General features: G+C 38.2%; 1 protein-coding gene across 4 annotated transcripts; it reads right to left on the reverse strand.

Annotated features, from left to right (window-relative positions):
* Window positions 1-1,986: 1,986 nt before the first annotated feature.
* Window positions 1,987-13,245, reverse strand: CBX3 (chromobox 3). 4 transcript variants are annotated; one of them, XM_040472406.1, is made up of 6 exons: window positions 13,115-13,236; window positions 11,595-11,646; window positions 8,620-8,762; window positions 5,887-6,049; window positions 3,638-3,732; window positions 1,987-3,292 (listed from the first exon to the last, which is right to left on the reverse strand). In XM_040472406.1, exons 2-6 carry the CDS (start codon window positions 11,616-11,618, stop codon window positions 3,166-3,168), a joined length of 552 nt encoding a protein of 183 aa, XP_040328340.1. In that variant the 5' UTR covers window positions 11,619-11,646; window positions 13,115-13,236; the 3' UTR covers window positions 1,987-3,165. The 4 variants fall into 4 exon arrangements, with proteins under 4 accessions (XP_040328340.1, XP_040328339.1, XP_040328342.1 ...); XM_040472405.1 differs by lacking the exon at window positions 13,115-13,236 and adding an exon at window positions 12,832-12,953; XM_040472408.1 differs by lacking the exon at window positions 11,595-11,646 and having other exon boundaries at window positions 13,115-13,245.
* Between the last annotated feature and the right edge of the window lie 421 nt (window positions 13,246-13,666).

The following is a 13,666-nucleotide window of genomic DNA, read 5'->3' on the forward strand; positions in this document are numbered from 1 at the left end:
AGGAGTCACAGTATTTTTTAAATTCCAGAGGTTTTAGAAGTAGCCTATTGGTAATAAACTCCAGGTCAAAGTTTTCCCTTCTGTTCTGAATGATATGAAACTTGGGAATCTTGCCACACCAATACTTGTTCAGGCATTTGAATAGATTCCAGGCCTTTTATGAGAAAGAAAAACTTCAGTTTTAACTAACATTTTTGTAGTGGCATAAGGTCTTCTTTGATCCATAGGATTAGGCAAACTTTGTTACCCACACATCTCACTTCTTCAAAGGTATTGATGTCCATCTTGGGGAGCAGAAAAACCTAAAACCTGCATCACAATATCCAACAAAATCTCGATTAAAAACCTTACTATAAAAATGACAATGTAAATGAGGAAAATTTAAAAGAATATCCACATAATGTCAACTTCAGGATGGGAGTAGTTTTAAACAAGACAGGATATCCAGAAGACATAAAAACTGGTTAAGAGTGGACCACATTAAAAAAAAAAATGGTACAATCAAAATATACCGTAAATCATGTCAAAATACAGACAATGGTGAAAAATATTTGCAATCCAAAAAACTTGTGTTAATATTCTTACTATTCCTACCAATCAAAAATTTTTGTAAAATTGGCAATTGATTTCAGATGAGGAAATGGAATTATCATTAAGCATGAAAAGAATACTCAAAAAAATCATAGATATGCCAAATTAAAACATGAAGCCATTGGACTGGCTAAAAAACACTATTATTAATTTGCAGTACAAGTGAGGATATAAGATAAAGGTGACTGATGGGAAGAGTAAATCACTGTAAGCTTGACTTCACTAATAAATGGGAATCCGTCTTTATCTACTTAAGTGCCACCATCATTTTGTCTAAGAATGTTCACTACATTAATAGCAAAAACTACAAATAACCTACCTAGGGCAGTTGGTTAGGTTGGGGAACCTTCATACAACAGCCTACTATGCTCCTATTAAAAATACGTAAAAGCATTTTGATTAATAAGTACAAGGCACTATTGTGACTCACATGCATATATTTCTTCTTTACAGAAGCCCATGATTTATCTCTGTATTATAGAAGTAGTAACTGAGACACAGAGAGAAGTAACTCATTGAGACTGTCATACTGCTGGTTTTATAGATGGAGGGGGCCAGAAACCAAGAAGTGTAGATGGCTTCTAGAAACAGAAAAAGATAAGGAAAACAGATTTTGACATCAGAGCCTTGAGAAGGAAACAGCCCTGCTGACACCTTTCAGCTCAGTGAGACAAATTTCAGACTTCTGACCTCCCAAACTGGTAAGTCTGTGTTGCTTTAAGCCATTAAGATTGATGCAATTTTTTTACACCACCGATAAGAAACTAATACAACATAATAAGGGATAATAAAAGTACTATGTGGACAACATTATTTCCAAAAATGCCTTTACTAAAGTTTAATGTAGGGGCCATCACTTTCTGGTATAAACAGTTAAATTCTGTATCATCTATGAACCTATTGCTGAGAACAGTGCTAGATCCATAAAGAGATACGTAATAAACATGAATAAATAACAGCTTAATATAGATATGACTTTTTTATTGAGGTATAATTTGACATTGAACTAGCAGTTCCGGGTATATGACAAGATTAAATATTTGTATATATTGCAAAACGATTACCTTTTCTCTATGGATTTTGGAAATTAGTAGAAAATGTGTCCATCACAACAGGATCAGTCCTATCAGAATAACTTTTTCAGATAGCAGTTTCAACAAACTACATTCTGAGTTATCAAAATTTCACATTAATGATGCAGATTCCTCTTAAGCATCACAAGAAACTAATATTTTTGTGGAAATACATATTCTAGTAGGTCTGTAACTCCTAAGCTCAAAAGATCTAAGACATGTACTCTAATGCTTTAATGTTACATTATAAATACACATAAAAGTGATTCAAAGGTATGTGAATGCTCTACTAGAAAAGACAATAAAAAAAAGTCTAACCACATAAAGGAATATAAAACTATTTATTGACCACTGTTTACCAGTATTTACAATAAAGTAAATAATATACAGTTGGATAACATTCTGACTACAAAGGTATTGTTTTTCCTGGTTTCTGCTGAACCAGTAACTCAAATACTGAGAAGATTGAGCCTACATGTAAGGAATGAGTTGGGGTAAAGAAAAAAACATGCAGGTCAAGAATTTAGATTACAAAGGTCTGTCCCCCCATTTATTCCAGCAGGTGCTAAATTGCCAACATCTCTAACCATCTGATTATGATCAGGTTTCCATGAACAAGTTGTAGACATTCCATGAATCATGACCTTTTAGTCAGTGCAGCACAGGGATTTCAACTTCTTCAAAGGGAATGGTTCACCAGAAGGAACCTTTAAATGTCCATTTAACTAAGTTTTGCTTACCTAATTAAAACATACCAGGACTTGTCTGGTTTTTTTCATTTGGGTGGGGAGGTTATTGGTAGTGATAAAATTTTCCTTTCAGGAATCTTGCAAACGAACTTGCATTTGTGTGACTGCAGACATGAATTGTTACGGCTGCTTTCAAATTGTCCAATTTAAATTGCTTACATTATGTGTAAGCCCAATTAATTACAAAATTTGAAAGGTTAAGGCTTCAGGAAAACTTTCAATTTAAGTGATTTCTTAGGTTGCTGAAAATGATGGCATCCCAGAAACGTGGGCTTATCCATGGTTATAAAATGCTGTTTTTATTTTGGGGAATGTTAAAAAAAAAAAAAAAAGAAAACGATTTACGTATGTATTTTAAGTATATACACACACAAAAAAAACCCCCAAATAAACAAAAAACCCAGAATGGTCCTTAGGCATATAGGAGTTAAACACAAATTCTGATTTAAGAACAACTATGAAGATTTCCCCCAACATTTAGAAAAGGTGTTCTCTAAATCAGGGGAATAATATACCATGGTCTCAAATATTCTTCTCTGATAAAGGAAGCAACTACAGAAAGCTTTTATTTGTTCAAAGTAACCAGTGCTATAGATGCAAAAAACCCCAACAACTCCCCCAATACTACTTCAAAACAAACATATCAAACTTGATTTTCATTAGAATGTTATTTTTTCACACTAACAAACCAAAAAACCAAGACCCAGATTTTATATATATATATAAATATATATAAAAAGCAACACAAACAATTATTGAGCTTCATCTTCCGGACAAGAATGCCAAGTTAGTCTCTCTTCATAAAAAGCAATTACAATCTGAGGACACTTCATATTTGCCTCTTTTGCCAGCACCAAGTCTGCCTCATCTGAATCTTTCCTGTTGTGAGGAGAAAAAATGTTCAGTCAAAAGTCTCAATGATTTTTGTCAACTGCAAGTCTTTCACTTAAGTGGTAATTCAATCAAAAGGTGTTTAAGTGCTTCTGAAGGATTATGTGGTACATGTGACTATGTTCCAATACAACCTCATCTTCCAAAACAAGCCACAGTTTGCCAAATTTTGTTTTAAAACATCATAGCAAAAGAAACTAGAATCATCCTTTCAGCAGATAGTTACTACCTCATAATGATGAAAACTATAAAACCTTTTCTAGTTAAGGCTTCACAAATTTAAAACAATCTATTCCTACTTTAAAATAAAACAGCAATCATCTGCACACTTACCATTTCATGAGAAACATTAATTCTCCACTGCTGTCTGTGGCACCAATTATTCGTTCAGGATCAAGACCTCTGGCAAAACCTCTTGGTTTATCAGCCTGATTAAAAAGATATTGACTATTAAAAAGATATTGACTTTTCATATAGCAAACTAATAATATTAACTTCCAATGTGTTTATGTGAAATATAGCTTTCAAATAAAAATCATCCCATAGTGAAAAAGAAATAGCAAGAGAAAAAACCCTTATTTAGTACTAAAACATAATTTCCGTTAACCTTTCAAGAAGCTACAACAAATGTGGGTATCTAAAAGTATTCTAAATTGCAAGTCAAGGTAACAAATACCTTTCCGTATCCTAATATGTCAAAAGACAGAACTGTATGGGCACACAAAAAATTAATCCCTTTATTTTGCTAACTCATCCGTTAATAATTGTAAATTCTTGAAGATTTCACTTGTAGGTATTAGTCTAAATTACCCACATATTTTAAAAGCACACACAAAACACAAATAGGAAAATAGTAAAAACTTCAAAACTCACACTCATCAGTAATGTAATCAATGTGAATTATAGGAAACCTTATAAAATACTTAGCATAAACCAGTGCTTCTAAAAGTGTGGTTTGAGGACCCCTGGATATTCTAGAGACCATTGGTATGTGTCTGTTTATCTGCAAGGTCCCCTCTTTTCATGTATCTCTGACTTCAGATTATCTTCGTATTATCTCCAAACATTGAGAGCAAATCAGATGCAGAAGTAGAACTATCTTAAGCCAGACATCGAAAAGATTTGCAAAAATGTAAAATGACACTCTTCTCGTTTATTTTTCATGAAAAGTTATGAACATGCAATAGGTTCTGTCACTGTTAACTGAATACAAGGATTTTAGGAATTTGTTTTATTTCTCATATAGTTAGTATTGATAGTCATAACACACATGAACAAAAGTTTTTGGGGATTCTCAGTAATTTTCTCAAGTATTAAAGGGGTTCTGAGGCCAAAAACGTTTGAGAACTGCCTACGTCAACAAATCCCTTCTCCCTACCAGACTTTATCTATATCCTAGGGTCTGGAGTCAGATTACCTGGGTTAGTTAGAATGAAGACTCTAACCTTTACTGTGTGGCTTTGGGCAAGTTAACCTCTGTGGTTCAGGTTTTCTATAAAACAGGAATAATACTATCTGTCTCAAACATTTTGTAGTATGCAAAGTACAAATTAAGTTACATAGAACACTGCTGGGCACATTGTAAGAGCTCAAAGTGGGGTTAAGTATTGTTATTAAACAGTGTTTCTTATCAGTATATGGCTGACTTTCTATCTATGCCTATAAATTCTTAACACGTTACCTTTTTGCTTTGGCCACTGAAGCATTCAGAACCAAATATGTCGTCAACCTCTCTGTTTCTCATCTGGGAAATGGGGATAATACCTATAATTTTAATCAACTTGCCATGAAGAAGCACTTGGCATCTAGTTCAAATGATAAAATTTTAAATCCAAAGACCTTAGCAATGCATCTATATTTTCTGTTTAATTCCCAAACCTAAATACTAATTCAGAATCAAGACCTTTTCTCAAATTGATGTTAGGTCAGTATAATGTTTTGGAGTTGAGGGTATAAGCAAGTAGTTATGTGTTTTGCCCAAAGCCACAGAAACATTAGAGAAGCAAAGACCGGATCAAAATATCCATGTACTGAATGAACCAACTATCTCATTTCATGCCCTCCCCCCAACCAAACCCCAAAAAACCATAAAAATAACTTCCATTACCAATGATTATATACTTCAAAATCAAAGTGTTATTTGGCAATATCCTTGACAAAACAAGGATCTCATGCAGAAGTACTTTCTGGTGGTCAATGCCACTAACAGTCCCTAATCAGGATGTGCCATGTGGATTATTTTTACTACATTGTAAAGGACAGCAATGATCTAATCTTTGTGTTCGTTGTATTTAAGACTGCCAGTCCTGGATCACAGGAAATGGTTTTACTAAGGCTCAAATCCACGAATCTACTCAAAATAACACTAGCATAACAATTTAAGTGGTATAAGCACTTACTGCACATTTATATGATGCAGGCTAAATCATCTTTATCCTTTTTTGTCCTAAATATTACACATTTTAAAAAAGCTTTTCAATGATTTTTAAAGCATTTCAATTTTAAGTATTTTAAATGTACTTTAAAAATCAAGCCATCAACCTTTTACAAAGTTAGTCTAGTGGACAATATTTTACACTTACAGCATCTCTTTTCTTCTTGGATTTGCTATCATCAGATTCACTGTCAGATAAAGATTTTCTTTTTGTGCCATCTTTTTCTTTACCAGCTTTTTGAGAATTAAGAAACGCTTCAATTAACTCTGGACAATCTAAATTTTCTTCAGGTTCCCAAGTATTGTCAGCACTAGGTTCAGTTAAAAAAAAAAAAGAAAAAAATTCAATACAATTCATCACCATCATCCACATCCATTTAATATTTATCTGAAAAAAAGTCTGCTGTACTGCAGATGCTTCTTCCCTAGCTCCACATTCTCGAGAAAATCTGCTTATATTTCCTGTCTTTCTCAGCCCCCTATTAATCTGCTGTATTACATCCAAGTTAACTGTACCTGACTCTAGCAGAATTAGAGCTAATATTTTTCTAAGTACACCAATAACCCACTTCAGAATTTCTCTGAAAAGGCTTTAAAAATGTGGATTCCTTATTCCCACCCCAAGTTACTTTACCAGATCAGACTATGCCTCAAATTGGGATCTCCAATATTGTGTTTGAAAACACAATTCTAAGGCATTCTTAAATGTGAGACAGAATTGTCAATTTCTGCTGGGTCCTCAAATGGGGTAATGAAGAACAGGGGTTGGCAACCCAAAAGTCAAATCCAGCTTTTTGTATGTTGGGCAAACTAAGAATGGTTTTCACATTTTTAATTTGTTGGGAAAAAATTTCAAAATGACATTTACGTGAAATTCAAACTTTAGGGCCATACAGTGTCATTAGAACACAGCCATGCTCATTTGTTTAATGTAGTGTCTGCTGCTCCTTCTGTATTATATTTGCAGAGATGAGTAATCATGAGAGACCTATGGTCCACAATGCCTGAAGTATTTACCATATGATTCTTTAAGGAAAAAGTTTGGCAACCCCTGATATAAGGCTGAGATCAGCATTTTCATGTTTTTCAGAAGGACTAGAAGAAAAATGAATAGCAATTACCAATATGAAAGATAATCCTAGTGATAGGCTTGCAACTTTTTTTTTTGTAAACGCTATGCCCAATGTGGAGCCAGAACTCAAAACTGCGAGATCATGAGAAGTATGGTTTACAAACGGAACCAGCCAGGCTGGTTAAGACCCCTAGTTTTAACTTTGTGTGCTCTGATCCAAAAAGACTTTACAGAACAGAAAGAAATTAATTTTAGAGATGTTGGAAAACAAAGGTAATGTTAACCTCTGATTGTAACCTGTGTCTTTTGATATGCTGAGACTCTAAAATTGGAAAACCTGAATCTGAGAACAGAGGAGCACAAAAGAGTTGAAGCAGAGCCTCTGTCTAATATAACACAGATCTACGTAACCCTAACCCTTTCTATATGTGGATAATATAGGCTTGTATATTACCTAATACACTGCACAGTTATCTAGCAGGTCTCAATCATAATAATGACCTTAAGTTTCGGAGAAAGAGGGAGAAAAGGAGTTAAGTTTCTTAATGTTTTGATGGGCTGGGTAGAAACAAACAGCATTTAATGTCTCGAGATTCCAAAACAACAAAAAAACCTACCATATGAAGGTAATCAATTCTTTGACACATTGGTTAAATCTAACTTTAAAATAGTTCGGACTTGGGGCACCTGAGTGGCTCATTCAGTTAAGTCTTCGACTCTTGATTTCAGTTCAGGTCACGAACTCACACTCTGTGAGAGCGAGCCCTGTAGCTGACAGCTCCCTCTCTCTCCGCACCTCATCCCCATCCTGCACACATTCTCTCAAAAATGAAAATAAAGTAAAATAAAATATGATAAAATAAAAGTTCAGACTTATTTTGCTTTGTTCTCCTACCTGTTGGAAATTTTTCTAGTGGCAAATTACGAATTTATGATGTACACTTTCGCTCAATTAAGAATACTGAAAGGATAAAATAAGAAACCTTCAATCTTCCATTTAACTCGTAATTCCCAAATTGCTTATGGAGGCAGCTTTAAAGGTAAACGGTGGGGCATGTAGTAGGTATCAGATATCTGAAGCCTAATTATTTAACTAGCACACTCCCCCATGTCCACCCCGTTCAGAAAACTGTTGACTATCTTCACTATCCATTTTTTATAAGTCACTGGCCATGGAACCTTGCTGTTTTTGTGGTATTAGGCAAAAGATTCCAAGGAGATTTAGCACAAGCTAAATGTAAGAGTAGAATTTCTGCATGAGTTATTCGCAATACACTATAAAAATTAGGACAACAATTAGCAACGAGGAATATAAAGAACTAAGGAGCTTGAAAAATGCCCTGACTGCTTCTTAGAGATTAGGATACAGTAAACCTAGTGTATGGCGCAGGTCCTGGATTATGATAAGCACTTCTGTTCAACACCCACCAGTCTACCTTATATAGCTTCACACCTTATATAGCACACCCTCCCTATATAAGGAAACGTCAATTAGATATTCTAATTGGTGCAATACTTAACTACCTTAAAATGCATTATACGGTGAACTGCACTCTGTAAATGTGACTCTTCAAGGCAATCGACTAGTTTCAAATATGCTTGGTTACGACTGTAGGCTAAAGACTTGGCTCTTTTTAAACAGCTCTCAATCAAGGTACCCTAGATTGAGGTATCTTTACATTTAAAAAGGTATCTTTACATTTAAAGAAATCTATGGAGAAACTGATTTTAAAAACTTCAGACTAAAAGCAAACTTTAAATGTCACTTAACTGCAGTTAAACATCTAATAAAAGCACCAGGTTTCTTACTCTGTAAATCCCTTCCACTTCAGGAAATACTCCACCTTCCCATTCACTACACGTCGGTCCAGTACTTTTTCCACCACAAATTCTTCAGGCTCTGCCTCTTCTACTTTTTTACTCTTTCCATTCTGTTTCTTTCCCATTTTTTGCTAAAATAAAACAAAAAAGAGATTTAAGAGACATTTTTTAAAAATTCTGAGTACATTTTAAGGACTAAATTAAAGACTGCATTCGACACCTGTGTTTTTACTTCTACATCCCAGGGGAGACCCTTCTGAAAAGATTAAAGTCAACAAAAGGAATACTTAATTCCATTTTAGCTCAAACCTATCACCCACCCCCCTTCACTGAAATAATACAATCAAAAACACTGGAAAATACTGTTATCTTCTCCGAATCCAATCTCTCATCTAGTCTACAAGACCAAGTTTACTAGAGTTTGCACTCATTTTAACTGCAAAAAGCAACAGACAACTGGAAAAGTACCAGAAGATGACACAAAGAAGAGAGTACTAGTAACAGGTCTTACTGAGCCACAGTCCCATTAAACTATAGCCCCCAGACACTAAAACCCCCTGTATCAATGCAAACACCAACGTTAAGCCTTGATTATACAGAAAAGAGGTAAATGCGGAATGAAAACATGGTTCAGAATCCTGATATCAATTGTAGAGTCAACTAAGGAGACCATGAAGAGGCTAAAAAGGACGCTAGTACTGTTCCGTAATTTCTGTAGATAGTATTACACATCACGTGGAACAAAGCTATAATGTTGTCACACGAAGATGCCAAAACGCTGGATCATTTTAATTCTCCAATGTGAAAAAATCTTGGTTTCTCAAGAGTCCAAACTGGTAGCCAACAAAATTCATGTAGAGAAGTTTTTAGGTTAGTTTTTTTCTTTACATAATGCTACGAGAGAAGCCAAAAGACCATGCTAAACCCCACACTATTTTCCAATAAGTCAGATGTTATGAGGATTGATAAGGGATAAAACAAAAAACTTAAATGGTTAATTAGAAGAGACTAAGGGAGGGAAACCTCAAATGTTAATTCTAAATTCATTTCAGTGATGCTATTAAAAAAAAAAACCTAAATTGCTAACACTGAAGTCACCCCTAATACAGCATACAGGCAAAAAAGTTAACCAGCAATACTTCAAGATGGCAAAAAAACATTAAAATTATGGAATTATTCACAAATGTACACACATAGAAGTAATAAAACTCCTCTGGAATTTACAATAACCCAGCAAACACCTGATTTTGTTGGATACCTTCTCTAAGTCAGGCCTTATAATTTTCATTAATTCACATACTGGGTATCACAACCAGTCAGATAGCTTTTTGTTTCTGTACAGTACAAGGAATGGTAGTGAGAGAAATGAAGAACTGGTGTAGACAAAAGTCTATCAGTGATCCTAAATGATAAAATAGCCATCTTCATGAAGATGAGGTTAACAGAATAAAGAGGAAAGCAAAAATAAGCACAAAGAGTGAGAAGAATAAACACTAATAAAACTTGGCACAAAAAATGAAGTATTTACTTCTATGGCACCCATAAGCTACTTACAAATGTTCATTTTTTTCTTTTCAAAAAAAATTCGCCCACTTTCCCACATAAATTAAAAGCACACCTCATCTCTTGAAGTGAAAAGAACTTTCAAGACTGTCAATTTATGATCCCTTGACAAAGGATAAAATGCTTCAGGATCATCAAGTTACGGACATTGAAGACTATCAAAACTGTGCCAGAGCAATAGAGGCATCTATGTGTGCTTTCATCCTCCAAGCCTCAGGGATAGCTAATTCCTTCTCCTTCCAATACTTGAAGGTCACAGGCAACCGTACAGCCAATTCAATTATCTATACACTTTGGTTTACTGGTTATGGAAGTTGAAGGGCAGTTCAATCCTGACGGGGCATGGAAGATGCTTTGCACTTTTTTCCACTGAGGGCTTTGATGTGAATCTTTTGTGCCATACTTTACATTTCAACATTTGCCAGGATTTGAGTTAAACGTGCAACCTAATGATGGTAAAAATTAAAAATCAGCAACTTGCCTTTTTAGTGTGAAACCCAAGAGAGGAATATACAAACCAAAACCAAATGTTTTACCTTATTTACGTGTTAGCACTCACCTTTAATATGATTGCAACTATTAATGCAATGTGTTAGAATTACTGTGAGAATCATAACGTTGAATTTTGCGATTGGCATATGAATATTTCAATGTTTTAAAAAACCCGTAACAATATGGCTGAGCCTACTATGTCTTTACACATTCATAGAACTTTTAACGAAGTATAGGAATGAATGCAAACTTTGGATTTAAGAGAGTGAAAAAATTTAATTGCTCCAAATTTAATTGCTGCAGATCTAGTCTTCTCTCTTCCCAGGACATATGTATGGTTTTGTTCATTTTGTATTTAAAAAACCACATGGCAATGATGTGATTTTAAGGCCTTAATGTATTTTAGAGTAATTAAGCTTGAAATATGACAGTATGACTAAAGTAATTCCCAAGATTGAATGACTTTTGTCCCAACCTAGGTGTATGAGGAACAACTTCTTTAACCAACACTGAAAATACCTGCTCTCTCTAGAATTCAATATAGGGAGATTTAGGGACTCTTATGCCAACACGCAAGAGCTTTACAGCACTGCCTGTCAATATTCTTCCATGTCGCAAAAGTTTATTTTTATTTCAAGATAAAAATACTCTGTAAAATTCATGTTGCTATCCTCCCAAGATTAGGTTTCTTTAAATGGATTAAGACACTATTAAGCCAAGCCTGTAAGTATCTTAATGTAATGATTTCGTTTTTGCCCCTAATTCTCCCCATAACAACACTGCAGGGAGAGGGGACTGGGAAATACATGTGGATGTAAATATCTCAACCACAGAGATGCAAAGTTATAATTTTGGGGGGAAAAAATTTGAGTTAGATCCTTACGTATTTTAGGTTTTCATTAACTTACCAATGTAGTTTTATTGGAGGCCATTTTTTATTGCAGACTTGAAGAGCTATTACTAGAAAAATGCATGACAGTTAAAAAGAAGTTTGCACGACACAAAAAAGGTAGGTAAACACAAGTTTTGTTTGGATTCCAACCCCCACTTATGTATCGTATATTTAAAATTTGTACTCAAATCCAGAGATGCAGATTTGAGCTCCTGCCTAAGTTATTAGTGACCTATGCTTGCTGAGTACATCAGTGTTGTAACCAAGTGGATTGAGAAATCCTTATTGGGTACCCTGGTATCTGAGACAGTTTTACAAAGGAAAAAATAGACAAATATTTTTTCCCCAATCTAAATCCCGCTATCAATCCTATCCAGAATTTTTAAAAAAGTCAAATAACTTGTTTCAAAATTCGATGTGATAACCCAAACAATCACAATTATTAAACTACCTTCAATTTTCCCACTAGACCTTGTAACAGTCCAAAGAGGCACCTACATAACCCCAACTTGGTTTCTCTTTAGAACCCCCCCCTTTCTAATCACTAGTTTTAAAAGCTGAAGACAGAAAAAAAACATACTGAGATGCGTGAGTCCCATTTCGTGCCACTTTTAAGACAAACCACCTCTTCAGTCTATCCGCCCCCCATAAGCCCCACCCTGCTTAACCAGGCCCAAACACCCGGCCCCCGCCCCCCACCCGGGAGCGCGGGCCTCGTGGTCAGCGCCTCCGCGGGGAGAAACAAAGGCCGCGGCCCGGGGGCTCAAGGGCACTGCACCACTGGGCCCGCGTTCGTCCCCACCCGGCGGCAGCCACGTAACGGAACGCCCGCCGCAGCCTCAGGACAGCGAGCCGTGCTGATGCGGGAGAACGCACCGCCCTCACGGGAGGCCCAAGTCGCCGACCGAGGCCGCGAAGGGGAGGAGGGCCCCTCATCTTGATCGCGGGTGGGGGAGGGGGAAAGGAAATGCGCTTTGTCTAGAAATAAGGCGGCTGTCGCCACGGCTCTCTACCCTCTCGAGGTCTGTCTCGTTCTCCCCCTCCCCCACAACTAACTCCAGGCAGCGGCCCAGCGCCAGGCCAGCCGCTGGGTCTCCTCTCGACTCTCCGCTGCTTCCCGCCAGCTCCTGACTCGGGGTCGGGCGGGGAAGGGCGGGAAGCAAGGAACTGGGGTGCGGGGCGAGAATCCCTGGGGCGCAGGTGGTATCTTAAGCACCACCACCGCGTAGAGAAAGAGAAAGAAAGACACCGACTTCACCGCCTCCGAGCTGCTCCGCGTCCCGGGTCTGCGGCGTCTCCGGCCCTGCGCGCCTCAAGCTCCAGCCACATCCGAGGGGGAGGGGGCTGGGGAGCTGCGCGCCGGGCAGCCGCTGGGGAGGGGGGGGGGGGGTAGGGGAAATGGCACCGCCCACGCCGGGCGGCCGCGAGGGGCGGGGCGGCCGGGTGCGCGCTCCCGGCAGGGGAGGGGCCGCGCGCCGCGCCCGCTGGGAGCCGGTGCCCGGGGCAGGTGGAGGGCGCCAGCGACGGGGCACTTACCGTTCGCGGCGTGGCGCCTGGTGGCCCCCGGAGGGGAGGGAGAGGGAAGTAGGGGCGAGGACAGTGACCGAGCTTCTAGACGGAGGCGTTTCTGTTTCGCAGCTGCAGCGCCTGGCGCCAAAACCGGGCTCCGCCCACTTCCTCGCCCCTGGATGTGGGTGCCTCCAAACGCTAGGGGTGAGGGAGTGAAGAAAAACTTGGGCGGGGAGAATCGGAACTAAGCAGGAGTGCCCCTCTCAAACCACTCTCTCCAAAGACCTCTCTTGAACCCAAGGGGTCGACTCCCAAAGACGTTGGACAGGGTTGGTGGCGTGTGAAGTGTAACGTGTTGACTAGAAGTCGCTTCGGGTGTTTCCGGAAGGGGCCGAGCCAGTCCTCAGAGCAGGAGGGGAAAATTGGGGGAGGGAAATCGCTAGGGGGAGGCTACAGATTATTCTGGCGGGAGATGAAGGGCGGGGGAGCGAATTAACAGAAGTTTTGCTGCAGGGACCACCTCCCGGCTTGAGGGGGCTGGGCTTTAGGGCTGCGGGTTAAGCTCCTCCCGACAGCGTT

The sequence above is a fragment of the Herpailurus yagouaroundi genome, unplaced genomic scaffold (assembly GCF_014898765.1).
Source record: "Herpailurus yagouaroundi ecotype Mexico unplaced genomic scaffold, PumYag 100, whole genome shotgun sequence".
NCBI classification, from domain to species: domain Eukaryota; kingdom Metazoa; phylum Chordata; class Mammalia; order Carnivora; family Felidae; genus Herpailurus; species Herpailurus yagouaroundi.